The sequence below is a fragment of the Platalea leucorodia genome (genome assembly GCF_965183815.1).
Source record: "Platalea leucorodia genome assembly, chromosome: W".
In the NCBI taxonomy this organism is placed as follows: domain Eukaryota; kingdom Metazoa; phylum Chordata; class Aves; order Pelecaniformes; family Threskiornithidae; genus Platalea; species Platalea leucorodia.
Window position 1 is genome coordinate 140,060 of NC_138859.1, and position 19,567 is coordinate 159,626.

Below are 19,567 nucleotides of genomic sequence, written 5' to 3' on the forward strand. Positions count from 1 at the left end.
CGCGGCAAAAAATGTGTTTGGAGACCTCCGGAGGTCTCTGGCCCAACCCTTTGCTCAGAGCAGGACCAACTTTGAAGATCAATCAAGCGCTGCAAAGAGTTTTCTCTTCAGTGGTGTTCTTTCATCAGACTCAGTCGCTTTCAAACAGGGCTAAGCAGCCTTGGTTTTTCCAAAAATGTCCTTGTTTCAAAGTCCTTCCAGGGTATCAGTGGCTCTTCCAGCTCGGCTCTGTCTGCTGAGCAGCGGGAGGGGAGCTCCAGCGGGCCGGCATGGCCTTTATGAACCGCTTACCTGTGCAGGGTTCGCTCATCCTTCCCTGGGCGTCACCTTGACCCCGAGCCAAGGCAAAGCTGTCTCACCTTCTCCTCACATGCTGCTGAGTTTCAAGCTCCTGTGTCTCCCTGCTGCCCAAGTCAGAGCTTTGCCTCGCCTCGGGGAGGGATGCTGCGAGCAGGCCACGGCAGACCGCCGTCTCCTCCCAGGGTCTCTGGTGGTCAGAGCCCCAGGCGGTGGCTGCGCTGACCCCACACGCTCACCACTGCTTTCTTGGTTGTACGTGGGGCTTTGCCGTGGCCCGTCCCCGCTGTCCCGCTGGTGCTTGGCGAGGAGGACAGCTTGGGGCAGTGATCCCTGTCCTCGGGGCCAGGTTTAGACATCAGTGGTGAGAGCAAGCCACTGGAGAGAAGCAAGCTTTCCTGGGAGAGCCCCACGTTCTGGAAGGACTGGGGTGGCCGATGCCCCTGAGGGGCAGAGAGGCTCCAGAGCCCAGACTTTGGGGGCTGTTGGCCCTCGGCGTGTGGAAGGGATGGTCTGAGGGCCGACATCCTGAGGGCAGGATGCGGCAGGACTGTGTCGGGGTGGCAGCCTGCAGCCTCGGCTCCAGGAGGGCGCGAGCGTGGCAGCCATCGGGTGGAAGGGGAAGGGTGCCGGCTGCGCCCGGGCAAAGCGCCTGCCAAGTAACTTGATCCAATGGGAAAGAGAAGGACTCGACTTAACTCGACCAGTCTGACATACATCCCGCAGGATAAAAATAAGCCAGAAGCCAAAAATGAAATCACCTGAAAAGCCACGTTCTGCTGCCTGTGCCAGAGCTGTCCTGCGAAAGAAAGATTGTCCCCGGGGCTGGCAGTCTGACACCTCTCCTCGTGCAAAATTAACGAGCCAAAAAAAGCCCTGTTAGAGCTGGCAGGTCTCTGCGGCTGGGCTGCGTGGCCCTGGTGCTGACCCGTGTGTTTCCAGCCCGGCTTTATCCTAAATGGAAAGGAGAGGGAGAGACTGGAGGCCGCAAGCGGGAGGGAGCTGGGGCTGGTCTGAGTGCCAGCTGCCTGTGCCCCCTTGCAGTCCACGTTTGTTGCGTTCTGCCACATGAAATTTCAACTCAGGCCTTTTGTTGTGGGGGCAGCAGCCGTTGCGAGTGGTATTTAGCTGCCTGAAAACAGATGTCAAGGCTGCGGGAAGGAAACTGGAGGGATTAGGAAGGAAGCTGGGGGTTGGTGCGGGGGCAGGACGTGTCTGATGGGGACGGTTTCTGCTGCGGGTGGGGAGAGCTGGTCTTGCGTGCTCAGCCGGCTGCAAAGCCCAGCCCTTGCATCCTCCACCCTTCCAGTGGCTGTCCTGGCGCAGCCAGAGAGTGGCCCCTGACAGACTTCAGACGCTCGGATGCTCTTTGGCAGCCTGCTGATGTGGCATCAAATGCAAAGCCCCGTGTGGTAGCTCTCCCGCCGGTCTATCCGTGAAAAGAAGGTGCCTTCAGCTGAATACAGGTGTCCCTACAGCTTCTGCCCTGCCCGGCGGGCTTTTCTCCCTTTCCTCTTCCTGCCTGCGCCTGCTCCGACTGCCCTGAACCCTCTGGCGGGGTCAAACACTCGCAGCCCCCTTGGTGCCTGCCCAGTTTGGGTGCCTGGTGGGTGAGACTGGGCGCAGGAGGACCCGTCCAGCGAGGCTTCGCAGCCCGGTGGTTTCCAGGCCAGGAGAACAGGCTGTCTGGCCTCGAAGTAGGGCAGAGTGGCCAACAGGTTTGTCAAACGGCTGTAGTTGGTTTCTGTGCCTCTGGGGGGCACTGGAGCCCCCCGAAAGGCAGCGGGGACCAGGAGCGGGTGGCCTGGGCACCCCCCGACAGACTATTAATAATTTAACCGGCTGCTTAATTCTGCACAGCCCCTTCTGAGCAAAACCCAGAGCCACCAGCCTGGTTACGAGGGGCGCATGAATAATGTGCGACTCCGGCAGCAAGAATGCAGAAAAGAGCTTAAATGAAAATATTTTCCATCTCCCTTCCTCTCCCCGCCCCGCTGCCGATGAAGAAAACCGCTGCCACCGAAATCTATATAAAAACTCGCTCATTCTGTCAACCTGACTGCTCCGTAAATGTAGGGCAGGTACCATCCCAGATCTGCCAGCTCCCATCAGAGCCGCGCTGTGCGCCCGGGTGCTGGGGCGCCGTTTGTGAGCATCTTGCAAAGCGCAGCGAGATGGTAGCAGCTTTTTCGGGGTCGATGCGGAAGGGGAGAGCGGAATCAAGCTGGCTTTGCGGGTGCGGAGGATTGCCTGCAGGCAAGGAGGGTAGCAGGGCTCGGTTCCTTGCTCTGCGAGGGGCTTGGCCAGGTCTCCCCGCATCTCTCGCCTTCCCTGCCTGTGAAACGCGGGCGATGCAGTTCCCCTTCGCTAGGAAGGCTGCCCTGTAAACATGCTGGGGACTGGGGTGTCTTTGGGGTGACCCACGTGTCAGGAGCAGTGCCGAGGGGGACCAGAGGTCTCCTTTGTGCTGCTGAAGAAGCTGGCTTCTTAGCCTGGCTTGCAGCTGCCCTGGGCCTCCTCGCCATCCTTCCCTGGCCGTCGTGGCTCTCGTGCTCTCCCCACCTTGCTGGGAGGGCAGAGGGGAGCATGCCCCCCCTCGCACCCTCTGCCACGGGGCTGTTCATCCCGGGAGCACGCGGCCGGGGCCGGCGTGGCAGCTGCACATCTCGCACAGGCCCCGGCTCCGGCTCTTCCCCCATCTGCTCCCAGAAGCCATTCTCGCCTGAGCTCAGCTCCTAATTTTGAACACCTCCGCCGCCCAGCACCCTCCCCTTCCCCCAGCTTGGATCTCATCCTGCATATATTTGCCACACAGCATTTAAAATAGAGCCCGGCAGCCCACGTGTGGCACTGCGCAGCCCGGCCTGGGCGCTCAGCTTGTGCTTTCCGACTCTGGTTGCTGGCTTCCCTCTGCTCCTTTCTTTCTCTGAGGATGAACCAGGGGCCATGCTCTCCCCACATCCCGTGAGCCCCATCCTGGGGGTTATTCCGTGCGCAAGCGGTGGCAGGAGGCTCGGAGCGGCAGCTCTGGAAGCCTGTGCGTGATGGTGAATGCCTCACTTTCATGTATTTCTCCATCCAGCCCTTGCGTCTCTCCTGGGTGCTCCGGCCAGGCATGGTCAGGACTGGGCTGTTTGGGGTGCTCTGTTAGAGACCATCTTGGGCCTTGGGAGAACGACCCGTTGGAAAGAGCAGCAGGGCATTTGATTGTCAGGCGGGTGAGGTCTCCCAGAGAAGATCTTTGGGGGTGGACAGGTGTTGAAGGGTTCCCCCCCAAGACGACAGTTTCCCCCCAGGTGACTCCAGCCTGGCCCCTGCCTTCCCCGGGGCAGTGGGGAGCTGCTGGTCCTCCCGCTGCCCTGCCTGTGCAGGGCCATGGCTCGGGTCAGAGCGGGCTGGCGTTGAGCCGCGGCACCCACATGCCGCGGGTCGGGCTGCCTCGCTGTGTGCGGTGTGCCCGGCACTCCAAATGGGACCAGCGGGACGCGGAGGCGGGCCAAGGAGGACATGCAACACCTCGTCCCTGGGGAAGGTTTGTGGCTGCTGCCAGGGGACTCAGCGCTGCTGAGCCAGAGCAGAACAAAACCCTGGGGCCTCCGTGGCCCAACCGTTCACCTCCTTGGGCGCGGAGAGGGAAGAAGATGCTGTAGGAGGGGACTGTGGTGAGAAGGGGGCTGTTTGCGGCTCCACTGCCGCCTTGGTCCGGCCTCGAAGGAGACCCTGCCGGTCCTGTGCCGTGTGCGACCTGGGGAAGACAGTCCCCCCGCCAGGGAAGGGGACGCACGGGCAGCAGCGTTGCCTGCGCCCCGTCCTGGCCCTCGCTGGCCAGCCGAGCCCAGGCCACCCTGGCCACCCTGTCCAGGTGAGCTCTGCCTCGGGGCCGGCCGCCCGCTCGCTGCTCTGCCGTCCCGGTAAGTGGGTGGCAGGGCTCGGCAGTGACCTACAAAAATCACTTGTGTACTTTCCGGCTCGCTGTCCCTAGTGAGAAGCAGGGCAAAATTGAACTGAAATGTGTTAATCTGGTGAGCTGACTTCTCTGACGCTCCAGCTCTCCTCTCCTGAGAGCGGCGCTTCCATTCCCAGAGTCCGTGCGGCCTGGGGTTAACCCTTTGTGGGGTGCGCTGGGGAGCATCCCCAAGATGACACAGCAGCGCTCTGGGAAATTTCCATGAGGCTCCTGTGTTAATCTAATTTGACTTAGCAACGGCTTGGCTGTGCCGGAAGCCCAGATGGATTTTTTTCGTTGCGAGGTGCTTGCAGGATGGGCTTTCTGGCGTGGCTTCATTCTCCTCGGGGTGCCGGGGAGGGGAATTTCACTGCTGGTCACCCTCAGCGGAGGAGCAGGGCTGCGGAGAGGAGGTATCGCTGCACGCTGCTGGCTTTGAGGCCAGTCTTATTTGACTCAGAGGCAGCGTTATCACAAGCTTTCTTCTCTCAAGCCTTTTCCAAGAGAACAGGCAGGGGAAGGGAGTGGAGCCCACGGATGCTCCTGTTCAGCAGGCTCTGTTGGGGACCTGTCCAGACCAGAAGCCAGTTAAACTGGTTTCCTTCCCTGATGTCCCTATGGGTTTTCCTGGTGAGCTCACCACAGGAGCCCAGGGTCCATGCTGTTCTTCCAGCCTGACCCAGAAAGACGGAGCTGATCCTGATCCATATTTAAGGGAGAGCCTGTCCTGGTTCCGATTCCTTTCGCACGCATGAGCTGCGCAGAGGTGCCGCAAGGCACCCGGGGCTGTGCGTGGGGAATTCCCCTGGCGCGGCCGAGGCCTGTCACGAGCAGGAGCCAGGCAGACCTCCGGAGAACGGCCTGACCTGGTACAGCCGAGCTCCATCTGGCCCCCTATCCTGTCTCCATCAGCGGCAGACGCTTGGGGAAGAGGAGAAGAACAGAACGAGCAAGCGGTGATGCTTCCTCCGTGTTTTCCCCCTGCCGCCGGCAAATTGTGGCTCAGCAGCTTTGAGCCAGAGCGAGCGCTTGGTCTTTCGTGTCTTGGTGGATTATTTTTTTCCCTTTTGTCTCTAAATTTCAGCCCTCATGTGCCTGGGGTCTCCGTGGCAGCGTCCTGCAGCAGGTCCACCACCGTGCGGCACCGCTGCGTGCCGCTTTTGTCTCTGCGCAGGTGGAGAGGCAGCGAGGGGTTCCCCATTTCCCTTCCCCACCCTGTGTGGGGTTTTTCTGTCACGTCTGTTTCCCCCTTTCAGCCTCTTTTTAGGCCAAAGAGTCCTCATTTGCTTGGTTGTTTCTCACTTAAGTGTCCTCGTGCTCCTCCCGGTCCTACACAGTCCTCCGTTGTTCCTTGCCGCTGCTGGGGCAGGGAGGGCCATCCCTGTGCTCTGTGTGTGTGAACCCATCAGGATTCTCCACTTCTTACCCCGTTTCTTTGCTCCTCAGCCGTCCTGGTGGGGCCAGGAAACTCTTTTCCAGCCACATGGTCCCCCCCAGTCAACTGGCATCACTCAGTCCCTTTTCCTCCCCTTCCAGTGCTGACAGCCAGCTTTCCAGATGGGAGCTGCAGCCCGTGCCGGCTGGGAACATGAGCTTCCTTCAAGCCTTGCTGCTCAAAAGCCCCGTTTTGGCCAGACCTCCCTTCTCCGACATGCCCAGGAGAGGAAAGGCAGCACGTCCTTGGCTTGTCGTGTAACACAAAGGCTGTTTCAGTCTCGGGAGCTGCGGTGCAGTCGTGGTTGGTTACTAGTAGGGATGTGTCCAGGTTATACTGGGGGAAGCAGGGAATCTTCTCTTTAAGTCCTCCCTGCCAAGCGGAGTCTTTCTTCTTGCAATGGAGAGAGGCCGTGGCTTCCTGCTGGGAGAATTATTTTAATACGTAAGCCATCTCCCATAGCAGTGGCAACTCAGCTTCTCGGGAAGCATCTTTTCAAAGGGCTGAAACGTTTGAGCCGAGGATGAGATCCCCCAGCCCTCTGTCTGGTGCAGCCCTCGACTGTAACGAGCCTTTTGCAGCTGATGAGGAATCAGTCGGGGCCCAATTTTCCAGCGCTTTCACGGGGAATCGGACTCCTCCGGCTGGGTTGCTGAGATCAGCAGCAGAGTGCCAGTTCCCCTGTCAGGCACTGAATCGCTTAGGGCTTTGGTTGCCCTACCAAGGTACTGAGCTCCAAAATTAGGTCCCGGGACCAAAAATAACTAAATTAAAACCTATAAATTTTTCTCTTAACAAGCAGAAAATCCCAGGGCTGGAGGCCGAGGGACAGCGTGTGCCTGATTCTTATTTAAAAAAGCAATATCTGTTTGCTTGTTTTAAGATCGCGTTGTTCACCAAAGGAAGCGGCGTAATGTGGAAAACTACTCCGAGCGCGCGGGTCTGGCACGGCCCCGTTGTGCCGTCAGGTGTCGGGGAGAGATCGGGCCAGGTTGCGTCGGTGGTCTGGGGATCTGAGAGGCCACCTTGTCCTGTGCTCCCACAATTCAATCCCGTTGGATTTCTTTGGCCTTATCCCTTTTTTCCAGGGGAGCTATAATTGAATCCAGCCTGGTTTGGCTGCGCGTAGGTCTCTCGGAGGAGACCTCTGAAACCCAAGGTTGTATAAGCTCTGTGCAAACACTAAAGATCCCAGGGGACTCTTCCAAACAGTAGCGTGTCCTGCCGCCCTTGACCTAAATATCCCAGCAGTAGTGAAATCTAGCCCTCTGGTGACGACGCTCCGACGCTCTCCTGCGAGCTGGCGGTGGCATTTAAACTCGCCTAATGTCAGTAAGTTGGCTCCGTCGAATGGCTCCGTAAATAACTCGGAAACCGAAAGGGAAGGCTTAAAAGCTGCCCTGAAGAGTGCAAGCTTGGAAAAGAGCAAGCCTCTCACCTGGCAGGGATTGGGGCAGAGCGCCTTGGTCCTGTGTGGTGGGGCTGGTGGGGCTCTGGCTGCTGCGGGTTGGGTGGATTCGCTGTTCGGCTGCTGGGTCGGGCAGTAAAGGCTTCGTCTCGTGTGGGTGGTACCTTGGGCACCTCATACAGGGGAGCCTTGGCCCCACAGCAGCCTCCGGGCTCGATGGTACAATGCGATACAGGGGAAAAGTGTCGATGCGGTCTCTTTTTGGGCGTTGGTCCCATCCTGGGGATGAGTTGAAGCTCTGAGGCTTCCTGAAGGCGAGGAGACCTTCCTGGAGAGCTGACGGTGGGCACCACAGGCTGGAGCCCGGGCTGCACAGCCTGGCCGGGGCGTGCCTGAGTTTTGGGGGTGAGGGGGAAGGCATTAGCTTCCATTTTTCAGTCTTTTTTGAGAGCAGGACCGCCAAGGCTGCACTTTGTGTGCTTGGGAGCCCTGAGGCTGGGGTAGCAGGTGATTGGGGAGCCACTAATGAACTTCTGTCCACCTCAAGGGTGAAGGAGACCTTCCAGAACTGGATTTGGGGTGTTCTTCCCCAGCAACCCAAACATACCTGGGCTGGAAGAAACCCTGAGGGTTGGGAGGGCCCCGGGACCCACCCCGGGCCACCGCTGCGCTCGGGGCTGGAGCTCGCTGACAGCCGGAGAGCGATGGAGTGGATCGGAGCGGATCCTGAGGCTTGTTGACTGCGGGTGTGAACTGAACTGTAAGAGGGAAGGGTTTGGTATTCAGCTTGCTTAACGCTTTGCCGGAGACCTAATTAACTGAAGTGTTCTGTACAAAGGGAGCCTTTATGAAACACTGGGTGCCTCCAGGACCTCAGCGAAGGTGCCGAGGGCCCACGGTAAACGTTCCTCCTGCCTCAGCGCTTCTCGGGCAAAACCGAAAGAGGCGAAGTGCAACAGTCCTGATGTTTTGATGCCAAAAGATGTTAAATCTGGAGGCGGGGGGAGGCTCCTTCGCAGCTTGCCTGCAGAAGGAGCACAAACCTGGTATTTTCCACGCACGCAATGCCTGCAGCTTTGGAAGCACAGCTTTCTGAAGAGGTTAAGCTTTTGGCTTCTCTACCTGTTGCTCGGCTGCTCCAGCAGTTGGGACCCCAAGGAGCAGAGGGCATGTTTGACCCCCTTCAAATTAATCTTAAAAGCTGTGGCTTTTTTACGGTGGCTGTAGTCCAGCTCGAGCTGGGGCTTGACAGAGGCTGTACAGGGTGCACAGACCTTCCTGGGGCTCGAGGTGGCTTTGAGTTTTCATCTGGTCATGCTGGCAGGGGGCTGGGAGCCAGGAGCTCTGGAAATCTGTATTCCGGTGTGCGTGTTGGTGCCGTCGGGAGAACGTGGCCCCTGCGTAGCAATGCGGAGAGGGCCCGGCCGTCTGCCTGCTGCCTGCCCGGCTTGGCGGGCCCTCGCCCCACTTCTGCGACGATTTCCACCCCGGTGGGCTGCGTGCAGCTCCGTTAGCGCTGGGAAGGCTGGGTGCAGGTGTGGTCCAGGGTGCTTCCCCAGGAGGGAGAGGGGATTTAGGATCGTGTGAAGGCCTGGAGGCTGCCAGGGGTCTGATGGGAGCCTGGGTGGGTGATGCGACCATTGCCGGGGCAGGAGGACGATGGCTGCTGACACGGTGCTGGTTCCCAGCAGAGCTGAGCACATTGTGGCGGTTTCGGGGGGACAGGCTGTGAATGCTCCTCTTGTCGTCCTCTACGTCGTCCTCCCCGCTTGCTGGGAAGCCCAGCAAGATGCTTTGAGCCAAGCAATGCCGGCTGTGAGCTACAGGAAGATCTGCACGCTGCCGCCTTGGGCGAGGCAGAGATGGCGGGGTCGCGGTGTGCAGGAGGTAGGGCCCTTCTTCCACCTCGCCTCGGGTCCTGCCAGCTCTGGCACTGGCAGCTGCGGCGGAAGCGTCTGGCTCGGAGAAACCCAGCCCAGGGCAGGCGTTTCCAGCCGAGTCAGAGGGGAGAAGCCCTCGGCTACAGCCCCGCTGCGGTGCTGGGTGTCTGGCAGCACGGCAGCCTGCCCGAGGCGCTTGTGTGTCGGCAGCAGCTTCTCTTCCTGAATTTGCCGGTCCCTCCTTGAGTCATGGTGATGCTGGGGACACAGGATTAATTATGCTGATGGACGCCGCTCGCTCTAGGCTGCTGTCACAGAGCAACAGCCTTGATCCAAACGTCTGATCATTGCAATAAATGCTGGCTGGATTGACGGCGTGTGGTGCATCTCCCTGGAAGGCCCCACTCGCTGCATGCTTATTTGGGTTAGGCATGCGGACGCGTTGTGCCTGATTTTCTCTTTTCCTACTTGCTCGGAACTTCATTATTAGTTAATGAGATCTTTCCATTCTTGGCAACCTCTCGAGCTTGAAGAAGGTTTCATGCATCGCACGGGGCCTCTGACAGTGGTTAAAATACAAAGCTGGGGTGTTTTTTCTCTGCTGTTTGCTGGCAGGGTGACTCCGTACAACACCATTCCCCTCTGTTTCCCCCACTCTAAACGGAGGAAGGTCTCGCAGAGGGGAGAGGCTTGCTTTCGCGGTGGGGATGTGCTTGTGGGACCTGATGGGATGTTGATGGGAGAGCGCAGGTAGGGTAGGGCTATTATAAAACCTCCTTCAGGAGCAGCTTTGCAGAAGGGAGCGGGTCTAGGTCTCCATTTCTGTGTACGCAGGGTTGGTCATCTCGCAGCACCAGCCCGGCTTTCTCCCCACATCTTCCTCTTCGGCCTTGGCCTCGGCCAGTCCCGCTTGCCCAGCTTCAGCTGCTGAGGTTGTTTCTTTTCTCCACCCGCCTCCACATCTGCATCGCTTAACTGGCTTGACACGTTTTCCTTAAAGCTGCCTAAATAATTCACCTTGACTAAGAGCAAACAGCAGTGCTGGCCCCGGAGGAGGCTTTCTGTGAATGCCAAGTGGCTGGAGGGTACCTGCTGTACCGGCCCTCGGCAGTGCTGGTGAGGCAGACCCCCACCCTGAGCTCAGTGGTCTGCTCAGCCAAAGAACCAGCGCTGGCTGAGGCAGGTCACCGGTGCCGGCAGCAGTGGATGCTGAGCCGTCGAGCAAGCCTGACTCTGCAAAACCCAGGTATCCCGGACTTCCATCAGCCTGCTTCCCGAGAGGGCAGGGATCCTGCATCAGAAAGCTGAGATGCTCCAGGCTGAGAGGATCGGTTTCCTTTAGTAGTTCTGAAAATCCTTGGGATTTTGTTCTTTTCTTCTTTTTATGGAGGAAAAAAAAAAGTCCATTGGGGTTAGGCCCATATTAACTCCTTCCCATGATGCTTGCCCCCCCCGCACCCCCTCAGCCTGCCGCATCGGGCTGATGGACAGCTGCTCCCGTGCTGCTGTATCTATTCCTCAACTTTTGCGTTCTTGCACCAAAAATCCTCAGTAAAGAGGAACTCGGTGAGCTGCCCTACTTCTCCTCGTATAAAATATTAAACCAAATCCTTCGGCGCTTGGTTCCTGCTCTTGGTTTGTGTCCGGCACTGCTTTGACAGAGCTGGTGCTGGAGCTGTTGCGCTCTGAGGACAGAAACGTGTTCAGCCGAGTGTCCGCAGAGGAGAGGATTGCTCTGTCGCCGTTTCCGCATCGCTTGGCTCATCGTGCATCACCAACCCACGGAGCTGGAAATCCCGGAATAAGAAATGCCCAGAAATCTGTATGTGGGGCCCAGCGTGCGGCTCGACCCTCGGGTGTCCAGCCTGGACGCCGAGGCCAGCTCTGCCTCGGCCAGCCTCGCTCGAGCGGCACCTCCTGGTGACACCACCACCACTCCTCGGGTCCCGTCCCCCTCTCGCTGCCATCGGGGGTCTGAATCTGCATGAGGGGAACGGCTCTGGTACCGGTGACGGCGCAGCCGTGCAGTGCGGCTCCTAGGAGTGGAAAACAGATCGGCTGCTTCTTGACGGTGCATTGTTAAAGGTTTCACCTCCCCCAAAATGACACATTGCGAGCAAAAATAGAACAAGACAGAACACACAGACCCACCCACACCATCCCCACCACCCGGCAGCCAAGTGCACGCGGTGCCAAACCCTTGGTTTTAAAAGCTGATGCTTTTTCACCCTCCCTCTCCTCAGCCCTGCCACCACCTGCCCTGCCCCAGCAGGCGGTTCGGTATCCTGGTGAGCTGACCATCGCACCGGGAGCTGCTGTGCTATCACCAGGCTGCTGGGAGGATCGCCATCCAACCCACGCCGCGCTCTGGATCTGGCTTTGGTCTTCGCCTGGTGGATCTGAGGATGGGGATATCTCCTGGTGATGGTGTTCGTGCAGGAAATTCTCTCGCCCGCTGCACGGTGGTGCTGTTGAAGCGATGCGAGGGACAGGTTTGGCTGGGAGAGCCACCTCCGGTGTGGTGGCATGGCTCGCTGTGAGCTGGGGCCATCTTCGGATGGCAAGGGAAGCTGCCTCCCAACCAGGGAGCTGGGTCCAATTTCTTGAGTGCCGCCGGCGTGAAGGGTGGCGTGTGCTAAGCACAGTTGGACCAGGCAAGGATCTGCCTGGAAAACCTCCAGGAAAGGAAGAGTTGCTCCAGGAGATGGTAGAGCTGTCAGCCGTTTGTCAGAGGCGCCTAACGAGGCTGAGGCCTGCCTTCGTCACCCTGGATCCTTATTTGCTTAAGAGTAGGCAGTTAAACTTGCAGGGGAATTTGCCGAGGCCTTCGTGAGTTCCCCCTGTGATCCAGTTTTGGGGCACAAAGCCACCCCATTAGTTTCACATCTGAGGATTTTGAACGTCAGGAGCAGAGATCGGTGGTGGTGACTTGCAGGAAGGGCTGGAGAGGTTCGGGCTGGCTGTTAGGGAGGAGAGGAGCAGAGAAGCGCCGGCGCTGATCCCCACGCCCATGGGACAAGCAGCCACGGCTGGAAGGAGGTTTAGGCACAAGGGAAAATTCTCCCCGATGAAGCTGGCTGAGCACGGGGATGGTTTGGCTGGGGCATATGTCGCCTGGCCAGGCCGGGAGGGCGGTGAGGATGAGGCAGCGTGGACAGAGCTCGTCCCAGCAAGCTGCACGTGGAGGCAGAGACGGCCGTGAAACGTCCCTCCATCACCCAGCGCGCTGCTCTAGTTACGGCACGGCGGGAGCGAGGACAGAGCCGTCCCGTGGGGGACTGTCGAGGCTGGGAGGAAGACTGCTTTCACTTGTTCAGTAGCGATGCCAAGCAAAGAGAAGTTCGACAGTCATTGCAGAGCAAGTCCTGCCTCAGTTTCCCTGTGGAAGTAACCCAATTAACACTGACATCTCCTGGGGCTGCCGTGAAGCCACTCGTGTCCTCCTGGGACAATGAAATCATGCTCGGCGAGCTCTTGGGGGGCTAAAACATCCAGGATGTGCCTGGCCAGGGTCTGCTCAGCCCCAGCACTTTCCTCCCGAGGAAGAGACACAACAAGGAGGGACCCGGTGGCTTTGTGGCAGCAAGCGGCTGCGCCGGCATTGTATTTATCCGTGCTGTGGCCGTGAGGCATTTGCAGCTGGCGTCTTACGCACGCTTGCCTTTGCGCTGATGGGTTTTCTCCCACCTTTGATGCTCTGCATCTGCTCTAACAAGCCTTGGCCCGAGCACGGGCTCGCTGCCTCCCCCTTTAGCCTTCGAGCTTTTCCTGGGAAAGGCCTGCGGGGGGAAACAGCCTGGAAGTAAATAGCCATTTGCTGGTTCTTGTCTGGTTCTTTGCTCACTCTCAGGGAGCTGTCGATGCTTGGGATGGTGACTCCCAGCCGATGTGCCTTGCCTCTGGTGTCTTGCTGGCAGGTTTGGAAGGAGCCTGGTGAGTTCTGCCTCGCAGCTCAGGTCTGTGCTGATTAGAAGGAAAGACTCTCTTAGGAGGAAAAAACTCAGCTGGTTTTAAACCCCAGTCAGGTTTGTGCTCTGGTTCACTGCGCAGCCACGTACACGCTCCAGCCCGAGGGAGTCGGGGCGGAGGGCGGGAGCCTCGCAGTGCTGCGCCGTGCCCGGGCAGACCCCGCCACACGGGGACGCGTCCTGCGAGGGCACTTAACCGGCCGAGCTGCCCCTGGCAGCACACGGATCCTCACCCGGGAGAGAAACGTCCCTCCCCTCTGGGGGGGCTTGTGCAGGGTGGTCTCTGGGACGATCATGCCCCGAGAGCGGGGCCAGGTGCTGCCGCTGCGCTGGCTCTAGGTGAGGACCTGGGGACACGCGAGACGATGCTTGGGGATGTGCCACCTCCTTTCAACGCCTTTACTTCCCCGTGGGGTGAGAGCGGGGCCCCGCAGACCCCGGTCGCCTGCACCATTCCCCCTCTCGCCCTCCAGCCTGTTCGACTCCTACAATCCGGGGGCGGTTGGGAAACCGACAGCTGGAGCCAACCCGCGCCAGCGCCGGTTCGGCGCTGCCATGCCAACCCCGTTTCCATGGCAATGGGCACCCAATGGGTGACCGCCAGGCAAGGCCAAGATGCCCGAAAAAAGTGATGCGGTGACCCCGAAATCGCCGGCCTGAGGCTGGGAGCCTGCGGCCGCTGCCAGTCCCCGGTGCTGCCCGCGCTGCCTGCGCTGCCCAGAGAGCTGGATGAAATCCACCGCGGGGCGCGGGTGGGTGTAACAGGGCAGGTAAAACCCTGCGAAACCATCAAGGAAAAAAAAAAAAAAGGTGTGTGTCTGTACACCCAGCCCCTTCGACAACACCCTCCAACCGTCTTAGAGCCTAATTTAATTAAAATCGATGGATCTTACATAATCCTCAGGGTGCCGTGCTGCTGGAAGCCGCCCCCGCCCGGTGCTGGCGAGGGCCCCTGGGTGTGGGGGTGTCGGGAAGACAGCGGGGCGCAGGGAGACGCGGTCCCCGGGGCCGGCTGCCCCCCAGGGCTGCTCGTTACTGGCCCCCCCTTACGTAAGTCGCTGAAGCCCCATGTTTATACAGCTCCAGATTGAGGACTAGGTGCGTATCAAAACATTTTAAAATAACTCTGCCTTTTGTTAGCACCGCAGCTATCTTTAGAAAAGATTTTATTTTATTTGAAAGCCCTCTCCGGGAGGTTTCGGTGGAATAGATCCTCAGCCCGCCAGCAGTTTGAAAGGACATGGGTGTGATGGAGATCTTTCTTGGCTAGAAACATGGTATTGATTATTGCATAGTGATCTGATAAATCCCATCCTGCCCTCACAACCGCCTCCTCATCCTTCTCCTGAGATTTCTGCAGCTGGAAGTGGCTGTGTTTTGCTCAAAGTGTTGCTCGTGATCCACTTGCCCCCTTCCAGTGCCACACCGGGCTGGCTCTTCAGGCATCCCGCTCCACGGCTCCATCACCTCTGTGTCAGCAGCTGCCTGGGTTACAACAGCTGATGGTTTTCCCAAACACGCTAAAATTGGGAGGAGAAGAACCAGCTCTGGTTTTTCATGGTGAGCCGAGGTTGCAGTTGTCCTGTTTGCAGCCTGTTCCATTGCGGCACACTGGGGAGAGGGGCGCGCGAGTCTCCTGCAGCGGGCAGGGTGGCTGGGGTGTCTTTGTGTTGGGCTGCCGACCTGAACCTTCTCCCTTCCTAGATAGGGCCAGCAGCGCAGGAGAGACTGGGCATCAGCCTGAAGCATTAGGGATGCTCGCAGGAAGGCCCAGCAGAGGCTCTGCCTTCCCTTTCTGCTTCTTGTACCCTGCTCTCAGGTTTCCTGCTCTCTCCAGGCTCTGATCTGTCCGACGCTTAGCATGTTGCCTCTTTCTTCCCCCCACAGGAGACAGGAGCAGTTCCAGACAAACCCCGACAGCTACAACGGAGCTGTGCGAGAGAATTATGCCTGGTCCCAAGACTACAGCGACCTGGAGATTAAAGTGCCTGTGCCCAAGCACATCGTAAAAGGCAAACAGGTAAAGTGGTGTTCATGGTGTGCCTTTCAGCCTTTCCCGTGGGGTGCCCAGCTTTCCTGAGAAGCTGTGTTTGGAGCGGGAAGGTTCCTTGTGCTTCGTACTCAAGGAGCAGGATGCGGTTGTGCCTTTTTCGCTGGTGGTGGGTGTGTGGCTGGTGGGGACCGACGGTCCCAGCCTGGCCGCATTCCCGTCGTGACTGCAGGGTCCTGTTGCTCCAGCCGCAGTGGGGTTCCCTGGCACCGCGTGGCAATTTCTGTGCTTTTTCTCTCCTCTTCCACTGACTGCAAACTTGCATGTGGGTTTCTGAGCCTGGCTGAGGATGGACGCTCCTTCCCCAGTTGCTCCCTCTGTCTCGGAGTGTCTCCTGCCTCTCGCTTGCAAGCAGGAGCTGCTGGAATGGCTCCTCTTGGGCACTGGAGTGGCACTTGGGAACCGGAGCAGGCACCGCCCGGGTGAGACTTGACCTGCTCTGGCGGAAGGGAAGGCTGAGCGGCCGGACCCTCTCCCTGGCTGCCTGCGTGGGCAGGGAGGTCTCACCTCCGTCCATGGCTCAGGCAGGAACTTTCCTTCTCTGCTCGTGGCCACGAGCGATCACCTTGTTTTTCCTTCACCACTTCTCTTCCCTCCCGGCGAGGGTCTTGAGAGGAGCGTGCCCACGGCTGGCGTTAGTTGGACCCAGAGGTTTGAACTGTCCTGTCTCCCGAGTGCTGCCCTCCCCATGGCTGATTCTGTATTTTTCCATTTGGGAAGTCCGCGCTCCCCCACCTCCCGTTCTTCTCTGCTTCCAGGGCGGCTGAAATGAGCACGCTTGGGTTTGTTCACCGGCTCCAGCCTACACAGCTCCTGATCATGCCAAAAGAGTGTAATTGGCAGCAGCAACCCGGACCGGAGGGGTGAGGGAGCAAACGGCTGCCACGGGGACAGCAGGGGGACCAGGAGATGCATCTCTCCCAGTGGGTCTCTAAAACAAACCCAGGCTGTTTCTTGGAAGGATTCGGGGGCATCCAGACGGATGTTCCATCCCTCTGCATCATATTGCGATCACGATGCCTCTCCCTGCCCAGGGAAGGGCCCTTTGTGCCAGGAGAATTGTGTCCTTGCCAAAAAACAACGCATCAGGCTTTGTCTGCCCCGTCCTTTGCCACCCAGAGGCGTGGGGGCCTTGCAGGTGCTCGGAGGAGCTGGGACGGGACCTTTTCTTGACTCGAGGCTGTGCCATCCCTGCGGAAGAGCCCCTGCGTGTCAGTGGGGGTGATAATCAGGGCAGTTCCCTGCCACGCCGTTGCCTGTGGCACAGCTCTGCCTGCCCTGGCCCCGGTTTCTGCCTGCGCTGCCCTCTCCGGGCGATTGATTGTTCAGACATCGGACTTTCCTTATCCTTACGAGGCATCTCCTGGTATTTGGTTCGTACATCCCTCTTGGGGCTCCTCTTGGCAGCCGACTTTTCATTTTAAAGTGATTCTTTAAATCTCTTCCAGCCTCGGGGGAGTGGAAGCAGATAGGCTGGGTCACGGGCCTGAGCAGGATTGTTCAGAGCCATTTTAAAGCTCGATGGACTTCGGATGCGTTGTTGATGGGTTCCTGCAAAAGAGCAGCATTCCCCTACATTCACCACACAGCTTCATCTTTTTAAAAAATTATCAGGTTTTTGGCTTCTGCCTGCCAAGGCGAGATTAAAAATCTCCTCCGTTTGGTCCCTGGGCTCAGAGTGCGCCCAACTCTAATGCTGCTCAAAATCTTCCTTATGACACTTTTTTGGATTCAGGCTGTTGCTATGGCACATTTTCGCTCAGGCGAGTTTAAGGTTTCCTTGTGTGGAGCTCCAAAAAAGTGTCCACGGAGCAGGAATGGGCAATGGGGTAGGTGGGAGCATCTTCCCCTGTGCTCTCCACCTCTCTGATCTACTTACAGGCACAACAGGGGCCCATGGATCCGAGCGCTTCCCGAGCACTTAAATAGAGATAATGACAACAAGCCTCTCTTTTTGCCTGGCTCGGAGGAGACGAGCTAGATTCCTTCATAGGTTTGTGTTTGCTTGTTTGATTTGCGTGGGCGGGTGTGGGCGTTTTAGTGTGCACAGAAATTACTGTGGTGGAAAGCCACGGCAGAGAGCTGAGATCTGGGTTTCCTCGCGAGTGCCAGGAAAGCCAGGCATTTTGGGGGGCAGAGGTGCTCGTGGGGAGCGCATGGTGGCGGACGAGCAGCCTTGGAGCCTCCGGGGTGGCCCTGCTCATGGCTGTGGGACAGCGTGTTTCCCATGGGATCGCCCTTGGCCTCCCCCCAGCCGCTGCCTGGGGTCAGGTGCAGGCTGTCCGTGCCTGGTTCTGGCAAAGCCTGGTTTTGCCGGCGGTGCGTGCCCCGAGCCCAGTGCGGCAGGACGGTTCAGGTGGCGGAGGGAGGAAGGGCAGCCCCTCGGAGAGCCCGGCCACCCTCCCAGTGGAGCGGGGATGCCAAGCGGAGGCAATTTTTCCACCAAGGCACCCGAGAAGGAGCCGCTGCCCACGTGCGCCAAACCCTGCGTTCACCGGGCACCACCACGTACGCACGTGAGTCCTCTCGGACATTCCTCTCTGCACAAGGCCTCTCCGGCGGCGCGTGCTTTGCTCCTGTCCCCTGTCACCGCTCCGGTGGGCTGGCGTGCCAAGAGGGGCCTTTTTGCTGGCTGCAGGTAGAAGCGGGTGTTGTGATCGCTTCTTGTGCTGGCCGCTTGCGCGGCGAAGTGGCTGGATGAAGGCTGCCCGCTTTGGATCTCTTCTTCCATTTGGGTTTTTCCACTCCCTCTCCTAACGCCTTGCTGGTCCCAGAGCCACCTTGAGGACGTCCCTCAGCCCCACCAGCTGTCTTGTGCAGCCACCTCGGAATAAAACCCCTCTCACATTTGATTTCTCCTGTCCCCATGGATCCCACAGCCACAATGCTGCGTCTGTGCCTTCCGTATCTCCAGCCTCCCTGGCCCTCACACCCAAAGAAGCCCCCCCGAGAAGGCGACTTGCGGGTCACCTTGCTTTTTTCCCCTTGACCCTTTCTGGGCAGGCCCCGTCCTGTGCCGAGAGCGCAGCGTCAGCAGCCCCGTCCCTGCGCCCTGGGAGCAGAGCAGTCGGTGGTGGCGGGGAGCAGAGCCTCGTCCCCACACCTCATCCCTGCGGTGGGGCCTCAGCCCTGGCCTGGAGGAAGCTGCTCTGTGCTGCAGCCTCTCTGGAGACGTTTCCCGTCCAGGAGGAGCTGCTTTCGGAGAGGCTGTCCACAGCCACGTGCCGGGGGAAAGCCAAGCGTCCTCTCCTGTCTGGCAGAGCTGGAGCTCGCATCCCTTCCCCGATCCCCTGCGACTGCGGTCCTGCTCCCAGCTGTCAGCGTTGGAGCTCAGTCCCCGTGTCGCCCTGCACCGTGTGTGCTGGGCCTCCTCTGCTCCTGTCGAAGCCCTGGCAGCTCCCCGTCGCACGCAGCTGGTTTGGGGGCTTTATCTGGGTGGCATCAATCAGGTGCAGCCGTGGTGCCCTCCCCGGCTGGAGCAGCTTTGCCTGTCTCTTGCCTGCGTGGAGCTAGTGAGCCGCTGGAAATCTCCTAGGTAATGGATAATGTAATAACATTTCAAATGAGATCTGCAGAGCGGGAGGAAGATCTGGGGGAACTCTGGGAGAGAATGCAGGCAAATCTCACTGCAGTCTCCTCCTCTCGGGCCAGAGACGGAGCAGTGCCGGGGGCCACAAACCTGCCCCTTCCCGGACAGGTCCTCCCTTAGTCCCCTGGCCTGGCCCAGCCCAGGCTCTCTGCTGGCGGCAGCTCGGGGCCGAAGGGGAAAGGAGAGAGCATATGGTCTCTCCGGAGACCGAGGGTACTGCGTGCCGCGCAGCAAAGTCGCAGTCTGCCTCTGTCTCCCCAGGGGAGAGCCATGTCACCTCCGCAGCAGGTCGGAGCAGGGTTCCCCATATGGCTGCTGCGGGCGGGAGCTGGCCCCGTTCCTGGGGACAGAGCTGCCTCGTCCCCGCGCCCCCGCGGCGGGGAGAAGGGGAGCCGTGCCGCAGCGTCCCTCCCGCACGCGGCCCCTCCTCGCACGCCCGACGGGAGGGCTGGGCTGAGCCCAGCGCTGGCTCTGGCGGCAGAAACAGAGCCAAGGAGCATGCTTTCGGTGTGGTGCAGCAGAAGGGGGGATGAGCCGCTGCGGCCCTTCCTGGTGTAGAAATCCCCAAATTGCTCCCGCTCGGTAGGGAAGCGCTCAGCCCCCAGGAAGACACACAGCCATGCCCAGCTCATCACGGTGACGGCCGGGCACCTGCTGTGCTCCGAACGGCTTGGTCGCAGCAAGTGGGCATCCAGCCTTTGAGCACTGTATGGAGGAGGCCTGTAGCATTGCTGGTTTTCTCTGTGGGGAAACTGAGGCACGGGGCAGTTGCGGTGGCAGAACCAGCTGCCTCGAATCCTTCTAGGGCTCTGTCTGCTGGGCCCTGCTGCCTTTCCTTCCCTGGAGAGGTTTCTTTCTCCTCCGAGCTGTTGCTATTTGCTCTGAAATGACAGCGGGATTCCCACCCTCCTGCTACATGCAGGTCTGAAAGCTCTTCTCTCTCTCTCATCCCCAGCGAGTGCACTTGACCCCGCACCCCAACTAGCACAGCAAG

The 19,567-nt window shown here is 59.3% G+C and overlaps 1 protein-coding gene and 1 long non-coding RNA gene across 2 annotated transcripts in view; both read left to right on the plus strand.

Moving 5' to 3' along the window:
- Positions 1–19,567, plus strand: part of LOC309601627 (nudC domain-containing protein 3-like) — a 32,306-nt gene that overhangs the window by 3,747 nt on the left and 8,992 nt on the right. The window contains exon 3 of the mRNA XM_082334770.1: positions 14,822–14,954. Coding sequence (XP_082190896.1) covers positions 14,822–14,954 — 133 coding nt within the window. The remainder of the gene's footprint in view (positions 1–14,821; positions 14,955–19,567) is intronic.
- On the plus strand, positions 15,752–18,519 carry LOC309601628. The gene is made up of 3 exons (XR_014230573.1): positions 15,752–16,357; positions 16,866–16,977; positions 17,432–18,519. It is a non-coding gene; the product is annotated as an uncharacterized lncRNA (long non-coding RNA).